The 22391-nt window shown below is 35.3% G+C and overlaps 1 protein-coding gene across 6 annotated transcripts in view; it reads right to left on the bottom strand.

The window, feature by feature from the left end:
- The window catches only part of LOC129771299 (zwei Ig domain protein zig-8-like), a 374094-nt gene that overhangs the window by 81624 nt on the left and 270079 nt on the right, over positions 1-22391 (bottom strand). For all 6 annotated transcript variants that reach the window (XM_055774794.1, XM_055774793.1, XM_055774792.1 and 3 more), the window contains exons 5-6: positions 2988-3133; positions 2738-2808 (exon numbers count right to left, since the gene is read on the bottom strand). In XM_055774794.1, the coding sequence (XP_055630769.1) occupies positions 2738-2808; positions 2988-3133 (217 nt within the window). The remainder of the gene's footprint in view (positions 1-2737; positions 2809-2987; positions 3134-22391) is intronic.

A 22391-nucleotide genomic window follows, 5' to 3' on the forward strand; every position in this document is an offset into this window, starting at 1 on the left:
ATATTCGTTACTCGTTGAATGTAGTTTGGTAGGTTATTATATCTGGTAGGACCTATAATGGAGCCGTTTTTGATCGAATTAGAATACGTACGGGATCTTGAAGGATGTTGAGCTTGTGGTGTGAATCCGAGGAGGCGTAACAATATCTAAGTTGTGTAATATTCCTGTGTTGTTTGACCATTATCAAGGTTCGTTCTTCACACAAATCTATGATAGGTAATATTCTACGGGATGAGTCCGAGTGTAGTTCGAAGGATGGGTATAAAAAAATGGCCATTTATAAATAACCAGCTGACCCGGCAAACTTCGTCCCGCCCAAAATTTGTTTTTTGTTATCAATACCTTCAAACATTCACGTTTTCTTACTATGAGCAAGTTCATGGGTCCAATCGCAGAACTGTTCATTGATTGATCTTCTATTCGACCCCGTTGAATGGACCTTTTACTATAAAATTTATAGTATTTCTAACAAAATTCATCATTATAATATCAGATAATTTTCAAACATAATTATCGTTCAAGATTTTTCAACCACTTGCAAATAACATATTTCTCCGTTACATGGAATAAATGTTTTATACAGAAAATATGATAGAATAAAGACAGTCTTAAATCGGGCAATTCCTTCACCGTGTTACGCTCTTATGAACACATCCGGCGATCCTTTTTTTGGTATAGATGGAAGAAGATATAGGAGTGCATTTCATCACATTAAATTACAATTCCAGTTTCGAACAAAGATCAATTTCGCTAGCGCAAACATCAAATGGTTTCATTTACATGATGGCATACATGATGGCATGTATGGCATACCCACCTTAAAGAGGGGTGGGGGGGGGGTTTATGAAGTCAGAAATTTGTGTTTCATTTGTACGGTAGCCTCCCCTTAGAGAAGAGGGAGGACCATCGTAAAAACATTTATTGAACCATAAAACACCATAAAACCATAAAACAACCATAAAAACATTTGGTTTCGTTCGCTTGATTAATTCTCGAGTAATTCAGAAATTTATGTTTCATTTGTATGACATTTCACAAAGATTTTATCATAAAAATCAAAAGGAAACAATATATTCTGCTACAGGGTCTTTCAGATTAAACACTCATGCAACAAATTTTAATAACTTCTACAAAAGTGAACCGATTTTTATTTAAAAAACAATAATAAAGCTTATTTTAGGACATTTTCGATGTGACCACCCCTTTTCTCGATAACGCGTTTTAAACGGTGAACAAAATCCTTCATGCACAACTCTAACATTACGACTTCGATGCTGTTGAAAATCCGAGTTATTTCTTCTTTAAGTTCCTCCAAATTTTGTGGCTTATAAACATAGCAACGGTCCTTCATGTACCCCAGAGGAAATAATCGACGACGAGAAATGATGAAATTCTTACTATGAGAGGACAAAGTTTCATTGAGGCTTCGGTTACTCGAGTAATACGATTTCACTAAAAATACACGTTCTTGTAAATTGTACATCTTGACACTAAAAACAATCCGATCAGGCTGAACGACTAGCCGAATATTATCGTCCCGAAGTTGGGAATGCAGTGTTGCCATCGACGGATAAAAAAATTATAAGGAGCTATTCGATTTTTTTTTGCGTAAGCGTTCAATCTCAAAGACCCTGTATATAGTATTTTTTGGAGATACATATTCTTGATAGTTATCATTTAAATTTACAAACTTTGGTCAAATGAGTTTGTGAGAAATCGAAATTGGTTCAGACCCACAAGACAAGTTCAAGGATGTTAAGACAATCGAAATAGAGGGGGGTCTCCGTAGCCACATTGGTTGCGCGTTCGCTTTGTAAGCGATCGATCATGAGTTCAAAACTCAGGGCCCTCATTGACCATCTTTGTGTTGTTACAGAATAGCTACGTCCACGCTACAATCAACAGCGATGGAGATCGATCCACGGTCGAAATTAGATCGATTCATCCATACAACTACTCTGCTCTGCAAGACACATCGGGCTGCTGTTCTATAAATAACTCAACAATGATCAATCAACTGTCTCCGTTGTCCGGTGTCTAACTGGATTGGATAATGAAAGAACGGAAAGAATACTCTTACGCCTAAATGGCTACTGTGTAAATGTACCATATGCAATGGTATAGAAGGAATACTGGCGAATGGCAACTGTGTAATGTAATGTGCTATAATTATATATATGATAACCGTGTGACATGTACACGATTAAAATTCGGCTCTGTTACAGCTAAAATGCTAATGAGCCTAAAATAAATAAATGGGATAAAAAAAAAAAATCGAAATAGAAAAAGTACAATAAAAAAAATCAATTGAAACTGAGTGGTCGATTGGAGTAAAACTTTCACAGTTTCAAAATTTCGCACCTCGACCGAAAACGAACAGAGCTATAGCACCTAACAACATTGTTCCAAATCGTGGAAGGTCATCGTATATAATTTAATTCCACCACTCATCGGGCACCTCTAAGCAGCAGCATCAGCTCGAGAGGACGGAATTAATGTGCTCTCGCCTAGTTGTGGCCTAGCATCAATTCACTCGAAAGCATCCGACATAACGCAGCGATGCGGAGAAAAACAGGCTGCTGGCGGCGTGACGCGGGTATGCCAGCGAGAGTTCAATTAGGTCGGATTTTCGGCAGAGAATGAGATACAAACGGAAAAAAGCTGGCATGGAATGTAGCTAATGACAATTAGGTATTATGGTATTTGAAAAATTACAACAGCCGGAAGAAATGCGTACCTGTCCACGGTGAGGATGTGGTCGTCTCTCACTCGTACCCACGACACGGATTTGTTCCCCAGCTGTTTCACCTGTGCACAGCATGGAAGAGGAACAGAGATGAAAACATCAGCAAATTGGAATGAGAAAAAAAAAACAGGATGTTGTATTCCGGGGCTCCCACATTTTGTGTCATGCGCAGTTAAGTTGAGATTTCGGATTTCGGAGAAAATCAGAACACACAGAGGCAGATCCATCACGTCCAGCTTACCTTGCACGGCAGATATGCATGTGTTCCTATCTGTGTAGTTACATTGCTAACTCCGCTCCCGTCTAAATATGGTCCAGCGAAAAATGTTCCACCAGAATTGAGTTTGTTCAGCGCTAATGACGTACTGATATCGCCGGTGACGTAATCTGCAATTAGCAAAAAGAGAAAAAACGGAGAGGAATATTTTAGATGACAGTAATGAATTATTTAAACCTGGCGGAATGATTTCGTAATTTGGATCTCTTTCGTTTGTGTTTCAGGCTGGGTGGGGTCAGTTGGAAATCAGGCTAATCCGATGTATTCAAATGTTTGATTCGGGTTATGAAAATGATTAATTGCTGGAAAATGTGTTTCTAACAACCTGGTGACAGTGTTGTCAATCAAAACAACCTTTGGATGAAAAATTAAATGCATTTCAAAATTTTAGTATTCAGTCTGAGAATATTCGATTATCTTTAGTGACCTTGTTGAGAGAGTATACTGTTATATACCAGAAAGCGTTTTGTTTATTTTTTTCTATGATTAATAACGGCGATAGTGTTTAAAATTTGATATTATGCTTCTCTGATAAAGCATTGATTTAAAAATGCTCTTCAAATACAATAAAATCTGGTATCGTTAATAAAGGCAGTGGTTTTCGTTGTTTGGATATTTTTGAACACTCCAACATTTAAGAGTCCTATTGCGCCTAGGTAGGAAAAGATGAGTAAATGACAAAGTGTTTGAGGTGAATATCAATAACTAAGTATACTGACAGCATACTTGTATGTTACATAAACGCTTTCGAAGCGAGAGCATCATCATGTTTTATCCCACACGTTAACATATCACAAATAAACTTTTGCACGTGCATATCAAGTGAATCAGAAAAACGGTTGGTCCAGCATCGGAAGTTCGATTTCGGTTTGTGTATATTAGTGGTTTCTCGGAAAAAGATCTTGCCCGAAGCAACAATAATACGTATGTTTTTATCTGCGCCTGAATTTGCATATCCTTCATTCTCAACGGGAAAACCGAACCCTCGTTACCTCTACAATTCTGACCACAGAAATATGTATACATTCTTACCCGCACTTGGGCCTCAATCAATAAACCCTGATTCAAAATTGAACCCACATTCTGTGCAGAGAGAGAGCGAGGAAAAAAGGAAAAAAACTCCTCAAAATGTTTTTGCAAACGATGTCTCAGTCCCTTCTACGAATTGGAATTCCCACCATTTATCGTCGGTTCGACGGAAATCACCCTACACTTAACAACTTCCAGAAGCGCTGATATGACGATGTGTTTGCAGGATTTTTCTGAACTCAATGCGCCGTATACACGAGAGGTGGAAGCTGGAATCATAACCCGGGGAGATTTGACTCTGGTTTGCCTTCGCATAGCAATCTTCGAAAGTGGATTTCAATTTCCATCGAAACGACGTACGGAAGCAGTCCGTGAACAAATCGATTTCCGTAACGATTGCAAAAGATAGAGGCCATTTCAAGTTGCAAAGTTACAAATAAAGGAGATTTACTTTGAGTGTTGGTTTCATCAAGTGTGATTAGGTAAAAAAGGAATAAATGGGAGGGCGAAAACAACACGTTAATTTCATCGTTATGGTGAATCGCGAAAATTCTACAAGAAGCTGAACGCCTCGTATCAAGGATTGTACAGGTAAATCTGTTCCAAACAAAAGAACAAAACAATGATAAACTGAGTTATGAGAATAATTGTATTTTCACAATCATCAACCTTGAACATTCTATTTCAGATACATTTCCGTCGTTTATCATTAACAGTAAGCAACAGAGTCTTGTGAAACAGTTCGATTATCAAACGAGGGTCTAGTTGTTGACTCCATATGACATATCTAATAGATATAGCTACTGGGAAAAATAATGAGTCGACACTACTTCCCGAAAGGGTTGATCATGTTTATTTAGGTAACATTGAGGCGGATGAACTGTAGACCTTTTGTCAAACCACATATGTAGCAAATGAAAATACATTGTCAGTGGAAATCGGGTATCGTAGGACACTGACAGAGCTTCAACAAACGCAACAAACATGTTGTTTAATTCCAATCCAACGGAAGTGAAAAATAACATAATAATAAAGATAACGATCATTCTGTTCGACGGAATAAAAAGTAAAAAGTTACAGGAGGGTTGTATCCGACATAGAACCGCATAGTTGACGTAGGATTACGTTCTGCTGGCAACACTGTCTGTTTTGGTTGGCACATATCTGTTTACTGTCCGCGTATTTTTCTTGAATTATGTATGTAAAGCTTCAGTACAAACCTAACAAAGTGTACACATTTTATGTGACAATTTTTTTGTGTGCTAAGTGTGTTTTGACGTGGGACTACGTCTAACCGGAATATATGGGGGTAAAATGAAAACCTAAACACAGAACATGCAGGAAAAAAAGAAAGATTCCGAATGCTTATAACTCGAACATTTCTTACTGGATCGAAAATTCGCAATTAATTAATATCGCAATTAATAAAATGTTAATTTTCATTAGATAAACAATTAAATGACTGTAGAATGTTAGGCGTTATCTAAACGCCCTAACTGCCTCGTTTTGATAGACCCGATATACGATTTCCCCAACACAGCCATCAAAACCAAGCAGCCTTGGGAAAATCGGCATTTCAAATACATGTAAGTAGGAGTTCTCACCGAAATGTGTTCCCTAACACAGACTCCAAAGCCAAGGTGCCTGGGGGAAATCGACATTGCAAAGTCGGGGGCATTTTTGTTCCGACTGAAATGTGTTCGCCTAACACAGACTGTATGTTTCCCTAACATGGTCTTCTAAACCTAAGCACCTGGGAAAATCGTGCAGACACTAGAGGCGAATGAACTTTCAAGTTTAATGCCTCTATAGTATAAAAAGTAGAAGTTGAAGTTGTTGATTCGTGTAAGCCGGAGGTACTTCTGCATGTTTTCTTTTGTACTCCGAAAAGTGTTTTCCTAAAACGGATTAAAAAAGCGGGTACGAATACAACGCTTTGGCTAGGTTATCCAAGATTGCATTGAAGGATATGCCTTCATATCTTTTGCTCACTGGATTTCTATGCATACTACGCATACTACGCAGACCTCACATGGCATTTGTTCAATCTTTTACAAAGCAAATATATTGGATTCAATTGAATTTGGAAATTGTTTCATTCAATCAAAAATTTATTCAATACAAATGACTGCTAAGCTAAGGTAGTCCCACGTCAACTTTGCGGTTATATCATAGATATAACCCACCCATTTTTTACCGATTAATTATTGATATGCGCGTTCTCGAAAAGAAATTATATTTCACAATCGCCAGTGTACACTCTGTCCAACTTCTATAAGCCCAGATGATCATCTCGCTGATTTGTGTCATTGTAAACATTGTAAAAAAACAATCCTTTTTATATTCTAGTGTGTAGGTATTTGTGACAACCAAACACTGCATGATTTTCATTTGTGTTGTGCAAGCGCTGAGCATAAACGAATGTTTTTATATTTTTCAGGTGTCAAGTTTCTATAAGACCAGTTACATTTGATCAATAAATCTTGTTGTTTTGATCAATAAATCTGGAAAATGCCGAAGGCAAAAGTGCTCACGGAGAGAGAAGAAAGACCAAATCGAGTAAATCGAAGCTCTCTGACCGGGATAAGCGGGAAATAGCTAAAACAGCTTCGAATACCTCAAAATCGCTTATGCAATAAAGCAATATTTGAATTTAAATGTTTCTCGGGTGACAATTCGTCAAGTTTTGGTGAAAAGTCCTCATATAATGAGTGTTTAAAAGGTTAAAGCTCCTCATCTTACACCATCTCACATCGGAAAATGTCTGATTTTTGCCAAAGTTCACTCGAACCGACATTGGGGAATGATATGTTATGACAAAGAATGTTTCCAAAAGAACACGTTTTGCTATATACCATAACGAAAAGTTCTTCAATATATATATATTATCTTCACTCACGAAAAAAAGTTCAATTCGAATGGTCCTGATGGTTTCAACGTGTACTGGTGTGATTTACGGAAGAAGGAAAAGTATTTTTCAACCAGGAGTTTTGCAACCGGAGGCAAGATAGCTTTCATATCATTCAAGGATTACATACATGTTCTGGAATCCTCTCTCCTACCGTTTTTGCGTGGATAACGTCACAAAAAATTCCCATTCCAGCAAAACAATGCTACTATTCATACCAGCAAGGAAACTAAGCAATGGACAAGAGACCAAAAACTTAATTTTTTCGGACTGGCTGGCTCTCTCCCCAGACTTGGATCCTGTTGAAAATCTTAGGGGGATCCCTGTACACTGAATCTACACTGAGGGAAAGCGGTACATCACGATCATCACATCAATTTCAGAAACATGGAAAAATATCGAGAAACCCGTTCAGCAGAATTTGGTAAATAGTATACCAACACGAATTTTCCAGGTTATTAGCCGAAACGACAAGATTGCCAATTATTGACATGTAAATCAGCCGATCGTTTTGAATTTTTCATTGATAATACTTATGAATTTTGAAATGGTCTTATAGAAACTAGACAACTGAAATGATCATATTTAAACACAATAAAAAAAAACAAACAAGACTTTTGAACGAAATTGACGTTAAATATACTTTATTGCAAGCATTCTACAATATATGAATGTATCTTGTTGAAATTCTAACTGTTTGTGTTGCAACGAAATATAATCAGGGTGGTCTTGTAGAGGTTGGACAGGGTGTAGAGTTCATTTGTTTAGTGTATGTTTAGTATGTATCGCTTTGTGTTTTGTTGCTGTTGCTGATGTATTGTTTTTCCTTGTTTATGAATGAAGGAATCACCTTGTATTTGGCCCGAATTGGGTAGAAAATATTCGTGTCATTATATGTCATTATATATATTATATATTTTGTGATACCGCTTTATTCGACAACTTTTCGTGCTATTTCTGTTGACAAACGTTAAGCAATTCGAGAAAAGTTATTCGATTGAGTTTTATGGTCTCGCTTCCGCAACCAGGGCTCTACAATTTCACTTCAATTTACACATCGTCACTCAATAATGAGCTTTTCGCCTTTCAATATACTGAAGACTCGTGCAGACTGAAAATAGTGCTACTCTATGCTCACGCTTAATAAAGAGAGTATTACTCCATCTTCCTACAGTCTCGTTTCGCTTCACGTCCATTTCTTTCATTCTTCACACCGAAGCGAAATTATCAAATCGTCAAATAAAAATGATAGGTTTTTGTATCGAATGAAAGTATCTAATTTCGAATGAAAATTTCGTTGGAGCCCGAACCGTATTCAATGAAACTAATGAAAATGAAGATGTGAAAGAATGTGCAGTATACGGCGTAATCAGTTTTCGGCGCTGATTGTAGGACTAATGGTAGATTGCGCTGCGATCTACCAATGAATTATTTATATGCAAGACAATTACAAGTCCCGGTAAAAATAGATTTTTTCCAGAAAACTGTAATGAATTTTATTAATACGTTGAGTGCCATGTCAGTCATCGGTGACTGACACCGAGCTTTCTAATTTGCCAATATTGCGCTTCGCATTTGCTGTACACGATACAGGCGCTCGCGGCCTGACGGGAAAGTCGCTATAAAACCGCGTGGCACTCAACGTGTTAATGAAAGCAATCATTTCATTCTAGATTGCTAAATAAATGCAATCTGACTCGACTTAAATCAAATTGATTACCACTACGATGGAAAGATCTCAGGAGTTTTTGCCCGCTAAGTTCGATGAGATTGAGACTGACTTCAAAGACCTCAAACTAGAAATTGGAAAATTAAAAAAGGAAGTGGAATGTTTGAAAAAATCGCAAAACGAACTACAAAATACGGTCTACAAATTGGAAGTGAATGTCGACAAGTCTAATCAAGCAACTGTTGAAAATAACATTGTAGTCTGGGCATACCAACAGTTTCTAATGAGAATGTGACCCAGATTATTGAGAAATTGTTCAATTGTTTAGAACTGGGGAATAAATCTGATTTTGTTACTTTTGATGAGTGAATGTTCGTTAATAACAAAACTAATTCCTATTAAATCTTTTCTTCTTGACAGGGAATCTAAACAAATAGGGTTGAGTAGGAGAAGCAATTTGGTAACATGCTGTCAACCTTGACTGATCCAAAATTCATTATTAATGGGAAGGCAATGAATTTTTTTTTTGATTTTTTTGGGGTGAGCTCGCTCCATTATCACTGGAACTGCTTAAAGAACTTTGAGGATCTTAGGAATTATGGAATATTAAGTACATTTGTGTTGGTATGGGTGGTGTTATTTTGGCAAAAGAAAACGAAAATAGTAAGCCAGATTTGGTAAAGAACAGGGAAGATTTCAGTCGTGTCATGAGCCAATACTTACAAAATTAAAAAGGAGAATAGTCTCATTTTCAATATTCCAGGATCCCATGCCTTTTTTTTCATTCCGGGATAATCCATCTGGAGGGTTAGCAGTTTTTGTGGAAAAATCATTAGAGTACAAATTGATAGACAATCAAACGGTTGATAGCTTACACTGTATCCGTTTTAAAATAAAATTTCAAGGTTATGTCTATGAAAATATTGGTGTGTATCGTCCACCTTCATTCGGTTATCATGAATTTCAGAATACATTCATCTACTGCAATTTTTTCGAACCCGTTTCTTATTGCTGGTGATCTTAATGTCCCAATCTATTTGGAAAATAATAACGTTGTTATCAAGTACACGAATTTTAAAATTCTAAAGAAGCGGTACAAAAAAGAATACAGGTAAACTTCGATATAACGTACATTTCACTTTCAAAATTGTACGTTGTATCGAATTGTACGTTATATCGACGCATAATAAAGTACTCACAAACGTAGTCTATAATACATTATTGTGTTGCTGTTTTAGTCAAGTTAATGAATAACTTCAATCAGAAGACGAAGCCAGCGTTTCTCGTGATGTTTCCCTTCGTACTGTTGATTAAAGCTTAATTCATTTAGAATCCGAAATCACAAAACCAGCTGTATTTCGGGATTGATTGAAAGTACAAAACTTGTTTTAGCATCACAATACAGATAATTCATTTTCTATCAGAAAAAAAAAATATTGAAAACATTTTTCCTTTACACTATGGAAATGTGTACGTTATATCGAGTGACGTTATATCGAGGGTACGTTATATCGAAGTTTCCCTGTATAAGGAAAATAACCTTAAAAATTCGAATCATTCCAACGTGTGGAAAATATTGAAAGGAATTTTGGGTCACTCTAAACCAGATGTAAGAATTGAATTGAATATCGGTGGCAAAATCTAAGATTCAGATCTTTATGTTGCCGAACTTTTCAATCACTATTTCTGCAGTATTGGTAATAATTAGGCCAGTCAATTACCTGTCAATAATTTTGACTATTTGAAACCAGTAAGGTATGTTGGTAACTCTATTTTTCTGAGACCTACTACTGTGAACGAAGTCTGTCGAACTCTCTCCAGCAGACGGCATGAAAATCGATCAGATGTCTCCACCGAACAAAATTCCACCTATGTGTGCGATATCCATCTTCCTTTCTTCCTTTGTATCGATCATAACAGCTGCGAACAACATTGGGAAAGAATGCCGCCTGCTAGTTGGAGCGAGACTGTGAACTGAATAATGATGCTCATAGTTTGGATTATATCTATATCTATATCGTAACTAACTTGTACATGCATGCGTGTATGTTTTAATTCAAACATATCGATAGTTGTCGATAGAAATGTGCCGTGATAATTTCATTTGGTTTGACATTTTAGATGCGCAATTTTCAACTTGCTGATTGTTCGCGCCCCAACATGTCCTGACATGTCTGCTTTCCGCGCTAAGCGGAATGTTTTGGAAATATGACGCGAACAAAGCCGAAACGCATGCCCCGCCCAATCGACATCACCGACAGTGGGGGAGAAATAGTAAAAATCTCCCAACGTCGTATGTGTATATAGAGAAAGTGTGTAAATATATCCTTTAATTTAATCTCACTCCATTTCCAACCACCATTGAGTAAAGATCCAAATCCGTGTAATTTAGTCGTGTAAAATAAAAATTGTAAAAAGCCAAAACCATCAACTAGTTCTTTGATTAGCAAATCATCAGCCTGATTCCACCGAATGACCAGCCCCAACCAGAAGGAAGTGCCAAAAAGTGATACAGTCCACTTGTGATCGAGGTGGTTCTGTTAACGTGCTTGTGGAACCAACCCGTCCTTTCAAACGACATGAAAGTGTGCTAGTGTCCTTCCACAAGTGCTTAAGCGGAACGCTCGCTCCCCCACCATCATCTGGCCCGGCTTCACTGATCCATATGTTAAAAGCCTTAAACCCAATCTCAGCATTAAACAACCATCTTCATGATCATCGAGCAAACTGAACAATGTCTTAGGTGGTATAAATTCAGAATAGTTTGCCTCCATTCGTTGCTGAACATTAGTTGAATGTTTCGTTTAATATAACTATTTCGTTAAATTTTAATTTAGTTTTTTTTGTGAAGGGAAAAACCCGCGGAAGTGAGAGTGCTTTAGATTCTTTCATAGACACAAACCCTGTATATCTCTTCGTCTCAACAAAATTTGTTCCACCTGATATACAAAAGTTAAATAAGGCTTACCACAGAATTTAACAAAATAAGATATAAGTGATTATATCAAAAATATAAAAAAAGATTAATAAATCTATGCGATACCAAAGTAACGTTAATTGCTGTGTAAAAGCCAAAACTTTGTACTAAAAAGATAATACTAAATTTTCACAGTATTTTAAAATAACACTCGAAGTGCTACACAAGCGAATCGAATGAAATAATTTTGTAATCCTATGACAACAACGCGATTGTGTCCTGGCACAGCTTCTTAAAATTTTGCTTTTTCCGATTGAGCGATATGAGGTGAGAGCTTCCAGGACCTTGAACACTCTCATTTATCATACACTCCACAACGCTTACATTTGATGCCGAAGGCTTTGTGATTAGTTTGTGATTAATAAACGCCATCGGGCGGCAGAATTGGAGATGTTGTAAATTTGATTTAGATATTACATCATGAGCTCGAACGAGCATTCTGATGATATCGTCTTGAAGAGAAATAATCAGAAATCTACGTTGAAAAGAACTCATAATTCATCTCATCAATTGCTCTTCGAACAAAGAGATGCTTCGCATTATGGTCTGGAGAATCCAATTGAACTGTTCGTGTGTTTCAAACTGCCAATGACCGATATTAACGGAGTTTTTGTCTCTTCCATTATTTTATTTTATGATCCTGTAGAGTAGTCGAAAATGATAAATAATTGTGCTAATTGACATTTCGACACATTGATGCATCTTTGGTTCACATTTTTTCCGAAACTAACACTGGTCCTCGCGTATTTTTAGTTCACCACTCCAAACACAACAAATGTTTGCTATTTAGCATCAGGTACTCAGCTAACTGACCCATCAAAAAAGAAAAAGGGAGGCAAGTTTTTTTACTTTTTCAATATTCGATATTCGTTCTAGTAGTCCGTGCATCATAGTTACAAAACACAACATCCTAAAGTTGCATTGAACCGAACTTTCATAGGATATGAGTTGATATATCTTAAACATGAAGCCGCAATACGCTCTTCATTGAAACGCTGTAAATCTTGAATGCTATTTTCGAATATTTTGTAAATGGACAAATAGACTTCAGTTTATGTGGGCTCATTCGCTTTAAACTCGATCTGCTTTCCTTTTCGAATAGATTAATTCTACGAAAAGAGATGACAGCCGCTGAAATAAGAACTGGCAGTAAATAATGGGAAAATCAAATTCGAAGTGGGGGTGGTTCTTAACATCATTAGGCAAAATCGGATGTTGCGACCTTCACGTTGGTTGAAGAGAGAGAGGAAAATCTCAAGAATTTACACATAATTTCATTAACTGATGTTTGATGTTGCCTTTGCACTGAACAAAGTGATTGAAAACATTAATTTGGTCTCAAGAAGTATGTCAATAAATTCACTAGTTTCGTCGAACTATGAATATCGACTCGATTAACTGTGAAACAGTATTATTTATTTTTTTCGGGAACATATTGGGGTACAAATTGAAAATCGAAAATCGAGCACATCGTGAAAATTGTCCAATTTCAAACGCTTATTGCTCAGTCATTTCATGATGGATTGATGCAATTTTAGCGTCAATCGATTTCGGTACTCCATAACAATTTTTTATATTGATTAAAATAATGCGGCGGTCATCAAAACCAAGCTGCATGGAGGAAATTGGCATTGCAAATACATGAAAGTAGGGGGAGCTTTTGTTCCCACCGAAATGTGTTCCATAACAGAAACATAAAAACGAAGGTGCTCGGGAGAAATCGACATTGAAAATATATGCAAGTCGGGGGCATTTTCATATTGTAAGTAAGGTGAGTGATACGATTAATTCTAGCAAATTAAATGTAAATTTGAAACTTCAATGTTGGTTGCTTCGTGAAATTTCATATCAATGACCGAAATGTATTGTGAAAAATTTAGCACAAGTATAAATGTAAAACTGTATATGGTAGCAGATGTGTTATAAATTACTTCATATATGAAACGGTTTATTTCAATTTTTATAAATCAAAACCAAGGTGTGTTCTCGCTCAAGAACAAATCGTTCGGTTTAAGCTGTCTATTGTCCCAAGAAAAGTTCATACGGCGAGAAAATTTGGAAAAGTGAATAAATATTCGAAAAAGTGATTTCCCATATACTCTACATATAATATTAGGTGTTGTTAGTCCAATTAAAGTTCGCATTGGGTTGAAAAAATACTCAAAAAGTAAAAATTATAAAATAAAATTACCTTTTCTATTTCAAATATGTTTTCTCTATATTAAAGTAACATGAGGGGCTTAGAATGAAAGGGGTGTAAGTGATTTGATCGATTTCTCTACATCGACTCTCTCTTTTGGTCATAACTTAGCTGCAAATACATTCCCAGCTGTATTTGACAATATGGAAGATAGATCAGAACCTCAACTATCGGATTATATTGCAAACTAAATTTGGAACATTTTTGCAGTTTATTTATTAACTGAAGAAAAAGTTGATGGAGAGAAATCGATCAAGTCACTTACACCCTATGCATTCTAAGCGCCTCACATGTTTTTACTGGTAAGAAAAATCGATAATTGTGTTCGGTATTGATAATTGTCTTGTATAACATTTATGAGTATTTTTTTTATTCCATCCATACATAACACACGAAGCATTTCGTCTAGGGTCACAGAGGGCGGCTTTCACCATATCTCATTCCACTTCGGCATCTTCTATCTGATACGCACCATCTAACGACTAATTACCATCATCATTCGGTTGTAAACACTGGTGGAGTGAACAAGCAATACCCAACAACCAAACAAAACGGCCCTTTCCAGGGCCACCAGACTATTATGAAAGAGTTTAATTCTTCAAACATATCCAAAATCAACAGATAGCCTAACGGAATCCTACGTCAACTATGCGGTCGGTGGGAATCGCATGAAAGGGCTTGACTAGTAGAACACAGTTATTTATGAAAAATGCAAATCCAAAATGGCCGCAACCACAAAATGGCGCCATATATATTTCCAAAACCTCATCAATATTTGTATCAAATGAAAGTGCTCGACTAGTAGAACATAGCAGATCATGAATAATTCAAATCTAAGATGGCCGCAGCCCCCAAACAACTTATTACTTTTTAAATAGTTTCATTCAGTTTGACCTGTTTGTATGTATGTTAGAATGTTTGTAGGGTTGTCCCACATTAATAGAAAATTGACCCCGTCCCTGTTGATAGATTGATTTGAAATTTGGAAGACACCTTAAATTCTACTGTCATTATAAAACTGCGTACTCCATGATCTTGAACAATTCAATCTGGCCGTCGATAAAAAATGGCTGAATGGCTTGACTTAGAGAACACAATACATAATAAATAAAATAAATTTAAAAGGGTCGCTGCCACTAAATGGTCGACTATGTATTTATTGCAATCCTCAATATCGATATCAAATGAAATGATTTGACTAATAGAATACAGTACATCATGAAAATATTCCGATGAAAATTAGGTAAGAAATAAACGCTAAATTTCCATTATCCACAGTAAGTTGTTTCATCATATACCCCACGATTTTATTTTAGTCTCATCATTGCCCTAGATTAATGAAGGAAAGGATGTAATAACTACTAACTGCTACTTGCCTAATTATTTTCTAGCTTTAATACATTAAACCGTTTGACTTAAAAATTGTTTAATTATTTTATTTTATAGTTTTTAGTAAATTATTTGTATCATTAGTTTACTTCGCTTCAATAATACCATTCAACTTTTTTTTTATTTTTGTTTCTTACCTAACTTTCTTCGGAATATTTTAATGATGTACTGTAATCTATTAGTCAAATCATTTCATTTGATATCAATATTGAGGGGATTGCAAAAAATACATAGTCGACCATTCTGTGGCTACTTCTTTTGAATTTATGACTCATATATATGTATATGGCGCCATCTTGTGTTCCGGATAATCGAACCCCGGATAATCGAGTCTCCGGATAATCGAGTTCGACCTGTATTTGGAAATTGGAAAAAAGTCTTCCTTTTTTCAACAGGCAATTTCGTCCGCTTTACTAAGAATGTTTAAAAGATGAAATTTTGACGCCGACAAACAAACCAACACTTGTAGACAAAAAACATCCAATTTGAAAAAAAATTATTAATTATACTGCAACTATAAATAGAAACATAATTTTCACTTTATTACCACATCATTTGTAGACAATTGATCAAGCTGAACTGGACACCTAAAGAATATCCTTTATCGATATATAAACCCCATCCTAACGGTTCCAGGAAACTTATAGTTCTTTATGAACTTCCTGACAGTTTCGAGAAGATGGTCGTATGGAATCGAACTCCAATTAACGCTGAACAATCCCTTCCGGTTACGACCTGTAACTAATTTCTTAATTAAGAATGGAGAAAGTTGAAATCCGTTTTGTGCTCGAGGGATTTCCTCAATTTACAGAACATTCCTTCTCATCTCATCAATAAAACCTCTTGTTTCATACGAAGGCTTCTTAGTGAATTCGATTGAAATTCATTTTTTCCAGGAGCCATTTCCAATTTTTCGTTTTCGGCAACCATCATTTATATTTGGTAGCATATCAATTTGTTTGTACCAAAATTACCAAAGTATTACAAAAGAATTCGTATTTCATCAGAGGTAATAGAAAATCATAAATGATTAGCATAACGGAAAAAGATAGTGGAGACTCGGGCCGTCGTTTGAATTTGAATTTTATGAGGTTAAATTCTGCATTGTTCTTTTTACATCGAAAATCTTAAATAATTACTATGCGTCCCACACTGATTTGGAATTATTTACACAATATGTAACACCATTTATAGCATTTCTACGAATGATGATAACTCATCAGATTTGGGCATTCAGAAACATAAACAGATAACCGTAGCTCCCTGACTCGGGTCGTTAAAATTGACAAATGATTTCCCCATTTCCCTTCTGTCTGCTGAGACATTGAAGAGAACCCCGTGTTGTGTAACAATAAATGCGGAAGTTAGATAAGTGCCTAACATTCACACCTTGGACACCAGTATAACCTTCATGGGAAGTCTATAAACAACATATAGTGGCTTTATTGCTTTGTCTATCAAACGGCCCCTCCAGTGCATTTTCCGTCAACATATGAACATGAAAGCTCATTCAGGCGTCCTTTTGTACAACGGTTATCTACCATCGATTGGCCACAGTTGCTGACACAAACGTGAGTGAATGAAAAACTGAGCTTTGTATATCAACTTTGAGGACAACTGAACGAGGGAAAGGAATGGTTGCAGGGGAAAACATCTGATCGATATAATGGTCATGAGACTATTTCCCCCTTCGACGCAATTCCATCACGTGAAACCTTGCTCTAAATAATGAGTTATCTTGAAATATTAGGGTAGACATTCGGTACAATGAAAACAATTTAGTTACAATGTAATGTAGAACGGAACCTTTGGGATACTTATGTATTTCAATTATAACATTATACACGAATCGAGTTATCTCGAAGTTCTTAACTAATAAATTTGGTATATGTGGTTTAGTAGTGTTTGCAATTAGTGAGACTATAAGTGAGTATTTTAAAGCGTTCGTTCTGATTTGAGTATTACTGAAATTTGGGGATACGAAGCTATACAAACGTTCCCAAAATAAGCTTTCTTTATTCACTAACGGATATAGGCTGTCTCGAAAGTTACTGACCTTAAATTTTTACGCATGAATATTTCAATAAGTAATGAATGAATAATAAGTAATGAATCTCCAATAAATTATGTACAAGGTTCATTTGTCACTTGGATAAAATTGAAATTGTCTACACAGATTTTAATCAAAAACAAGGTGGTTTTTGAAATCTATTGTAAATTCGCAAATATTGCAATAAGTACCAATGTTAGCATACTAATATAAGTACTAACGCAAATGTTTCATATTGATAGGTTAAGTATTTTTTTAGCCGTTCGATCAAAGCTTGAAATGAATTAACAGTAACACAGTAAAACTATTTTTTTTCAAAATTCAATTTTATTATTCAACATAATTGCCTTCGAGGGCGATACATACTTTTACTTTTCGATACCATTTTTATAGTACTCTTTCGGTTTTTTCCAAAATAGACCTCAGAATCGGTAATCACTTCATCATCGGTCTTAAATTTTATGCCAGCGTGCATTCCCTTCAGGTCTGCGAACAGAAAATAGTTGCTGGTGGCCAGATCTGGAGAATACGGTGGATGCGGAAGCAATTCGAAGCCCAATTCATGCAATTTTGCCATCGTTTTCATTGATTTGTGATTTTTCCATTTTCTTCACAGTAACAAAAGTTGTTTCACTCTCAATGCTGTAACTCACGAACCAATTGACGGATTGCTGTCAAATTTTGACACGTATCCATTGAAAGATGGTGCTTTGTGATAGTCAAGCAGATTTTTGAAAGAGGTACCAGAAGCAAAATAGTTGAGGATCTGTCCATTAATACTGCTGAGAAGCACCATATCACTTCTAGGTGGATTAATTTGATTTTTTCATCGTTTAACGAACATTCGTAATGAGTTCAGATCTTAGTTCAATAAAATTATTCCGCTCACGAGCGATGAATTCTACGCTTCGTACATTATAAACCTGTCCATATTCCCCCCAATACATGTCTATATTACCCGCATCGAAAAGAATGTTCTATTTTTTTGTTTGTTTTAATTTCAGTAAAAACATTGAAAAACACTTTTTTGTAAAATATTTGGCCGATTATTTCGAAAAACAACTTATTGAATTGAAAGAAAATGCATTCATGTTTTAAGAAACATGAGTTTTCAACTACAGGGTAACTTCGATATAACGTACATTTTACTTTCAAAATTGTACGTAGTATCGAATTGTACGTTATATCGAAGCACAATAAAGAACTCAGAAACGTAGCTTATATTGCTGTTTGAGAAAGGTTAATGAAAAAAATCAACTAGAAAACGAAGCTAATCTTTCTCATGATGTTTCCTGATGTTTACTGTAAATTAAAATTTGGTTCAATTAGAATCTTGAATCAAAAAAACAGTTGTACTTCAGGATTGATTGAGAGTATAAATCAAGCTTTAGTATCAAAATGCAGATAATTTATTGTTCTTTCAGAAAAAATATTCCTTTGGACTTTGAAAATGTGTACGTTATATCGAGTGACGTTATATCGAGGGTACGCTATAACGAGGGTACGTTATATCGAAGTTTCCCTGTATATAATTGAAGTTCTTCTTAACATGTCCGTCTTACCCCCACATTGTACAACTTGAAGACTTGCTCATATATCTTTTTGCTTAGAATGAAAGTTTCCTATTGGGATGATTAATGGTCAGCTGCATCCCAATAGGAAGTAGCCCGTGTCGGGCACACGTATAGAGCATCGAAGACTGCAACATACCAATTATGAGAACACTTGTAATACTAACCTCGAGCCAACCGCGAGTAATCGGTTACATATTACTAACATAGTTGTAAGACAAAATATGTCAAAATATTGGACTCCCGGCCCCGTCAGGCTAACGCCACATGTGCCTTAATAAAAAATATATTTTGGGAAAAAAAAAAAAAAAAAAACTTGAAGACTGACTAGAAAGTGCTATTCTACTAGCTGAAATATCCGGCTATTGTACCTTCAGATTATCTTAGGTTAAACTGACCAGACGTCCCGCGTTACGCGGGACAGTCCCGCATTTCAACAAAATGTCCCGCGTAAGATTCCGTCCCGCGAAACGTCCCGCATTTAGCAAAAGAAACGAAAATGTCCCGCGATATCAATATATTTCAATATCACAATTTGATCATGTTGATTTTCTTAGATGGATGAAGCTCAAAAAAAAAAACCTTTTATTTGGCAGACTGTTCAAGAGCGCTTCTAATGCATCCAAGGATTAATACGTTGAGCTGGTTGCATCGCACCGACATTGGGCTTTTTGTTTAGAGAGTGTCAACTGTAACAACAGCAACAAAATTGGAAAATGGTTTTTATAAAAGTCCCCTATTGATCCGCAGGGACCAACGTGAGTCAGACGAAAAGTTCATCTTTGGTCCCCTAGCTCGGTCAGGGCTTAACGTTTTAAATAAGCCGGAAGAACTAGTGTATACTCGACAGAAAGAGGAAGGGTTGTTTGATGAAGTATCGTAAATGAAGCGCTGGGCGGTCTTACGGAAGTTGGCCGGAACCTGAACCATGTCCGATGAAAAAATGTATATCGGCGTGTTTTTTACCTTTTCGTGGCTTTGGGGGCCGTCTCTCTATTTTGGCCATTCGCCCAAAAGTTTTCCATCGGGCGCAGCTGGGGAATGTTGGGATGGTTGGTGGTCTTCGCGACAATGTTTATCTTCAGATGATCGGTCCTCCAGTGATCTTTTGGCATACAGGGCTGATTCCAGGTTCGGCATAAAGACCACATCACCTTCCCAACTCCGGCAAGCACTTCGTACTATATTTCTCCTCGTTCAACATATGACTCGAAAGAAGAGCGGCTTGGACATTCCCTTCACGTCTGTCAGACGTTCGAGAACTTGGTGTGAATGTGAATATATTCGACGTCATCGCTTACCTGGGGAACGTAAAGTACCCGGTCCCCTGCAATTCGTTGAATTCTAGCATCAAGTACATCTCGTCTTTCATTATGAGTACGAAAAGAAGTTTTTCACCAGCACCTCAAACTACTCCTTCTGAGTGATTACCTACTGCTCAGATACGGCTGGTTTCGTCTGACGCTTCCGCATAAAATGTCCATTTTGGCCAGATTCTTCTCCACCGTTTGGCCGGTTGATTCGATCTCCCGGCTTAAGGAGCGACAAAGAGATGATATTCTAAATACCAGATCGGCTATATCTGGCGGACACAAAGATCCTCAGGATGTCCAACTCTTTCGCTGTGGGGTGGAGCTTGCAGTATGGAAAAATCATCAAGTTGCTTGACAGTGCTGCTGCAGCGAATCAACATCCTTGAATCATTTTTGTTCTAGACTTAATAAATGTAAGATTTGAAGAAAAATTTTTCCTATAGATTATCTTTCATTGCCATCCGAAATTAGTCCATTTTTTTGAATGCATACGTTAACACTAAAATCGATGAAAAATGAATTGGAATTTTCGGAATGCTCGATAATCGGTAATTTGAAGAAAATTATAGAATTTGAATCGTGCTTGCCAGGCGTAAATGCTCTGATTGAGCGAGTGATTTTTGGGCGTAAACAAAATCTAAACCACCGAAAATCACAACTGAGTGCCGATACTCAGAAAGAAATAATACTGAACAGTTTAGACTCGCTAAACTATGGTTTATGTTCACATAACGTATATACATAACGTTTTGTTTTTTGTGTCCCGCGCTAGACCTCTGACCATCTGGTCACTTTATCTTAGGTTCAAGTCCCTGCAAAATTCTTTCAAAGCTTCGACTCTATGGACAGCATAGAAAATACCGTGAACAGTTTTCGATGTAAAAGCAAATATATTCTGGGAAGATAGAACTTCTAAGTTACGAGAGAAAGCAAATGATTGTGTAACAAAATTGTGCATTTATCTGTCTATAAAAGTGACGCTTTTGTTTTCCTTATTTTAATTTTCATTCTTCCTGATTTTTTCAAATTACAGTTAGCAACCTACAAGTGAATGTTTAATGATATACGACGCAAAGAAAAAATCTTGGTAAAATTTTCTCTTACTGAAGGACACGTCGAATATTAATCAATTTACACGCATGCGTGGTAGATCTAATTTTGACACCCTTTATAAAATCTTGTAGGAAGCAGTGAGGTTTAATCTGGGGTTAGTTTCCTAACAGGGATCCACAAATGATTATATTTTTATATTTTTGTATTTTTATATTATTTTTTTTTTTGTATTTTTGTATTTTTGTATTTTTGTATTTTTGTATTTTTGTATTTTTGTATTTTTGTATTTTTGTATTTTTGTATTTTTGTATTTTTGTATTTTTGTATTTTTGTATTTTTGTATTTTTGTTTTTTTGTATTTTTGTATTTTTGTATTTTTGTATTTTTGTATTTTTGTATTTTTGTATTTTTGTATTTTTGTATTTTTGTATTTTTGTATTTTTGTATTTTTGTATTTTTGTATTTTTGTATTTTTGTATTTTTGTATTTTTGTATTTTTGTATTTTTGTATTTTTGTATTTTTGTATTTTTGTATTTTTGTATTTCTGTATTTTTGTATTTTTGTATTTTTGTATTTTTGTATTTTTGTATTTTTGTATTTTTGTATTTTTGTATTTTTGTATTTTTGTATTTTTGTATTTTTGTATTTTTGTATTTTTGTATTTTTGTATTTTTGTATTTTTGTATTTTTGTATTTTTGTATTTTTGTATTTTTGTATTTTTGTATTTTTGTATTTTTGTATTTTTGTATTTTTGTATTTTTGTATTTTTGTATTTTTGTATTTTTGTATTTTTGTATTTTTGTATTTTTGTATTTTTGTATTTTTGTATTTTTGTATTTTTGTATTTTTGTATTTTTGTATTTTTGTATTTTTGTATTTTTGTATTTTTGTATTTTTGTATTTTTGTATTTTTGTATTTTTGTATTTTTGTATTTTTGTATTTTTGTATTTTTGTATTTTTGTATTTTTGTATTTTTGTATTTTTGTATTTTTGTATTTTTGTATTTTTGTATTTTTGTATTTTTGTATTTTTGTATTTTTGTATTTTTGTATTTTTGTATTTTTGTATTTTTGTATTTTTGTATTTTTGTATTTTTGTATTTTTGTATTTTTGTATTTTTGTATTTTTGTATTTTTGTATTTTTGTATTTTTGTATTTTTGTATTTTTGTATTTTTGTATTTTTGTATTTTTGTATTTTTGTATTT

The sequence above is a fragment of the Toxorhynchites rutilus genome, chromosome 2 (assembly GCF_029784135.1).
Source record: "Toxorhynchites rutilus septentrionalis strain SRP chromosome 2, ASM2978413v1, whole genome shotgun sequence".
Lineage (NCBI taxonomy): Eukaryota > Metazoa > Arthropoda > Insecta > Diptera > Culicidae > Toxorhynchites > Toxorhynchites rutilus.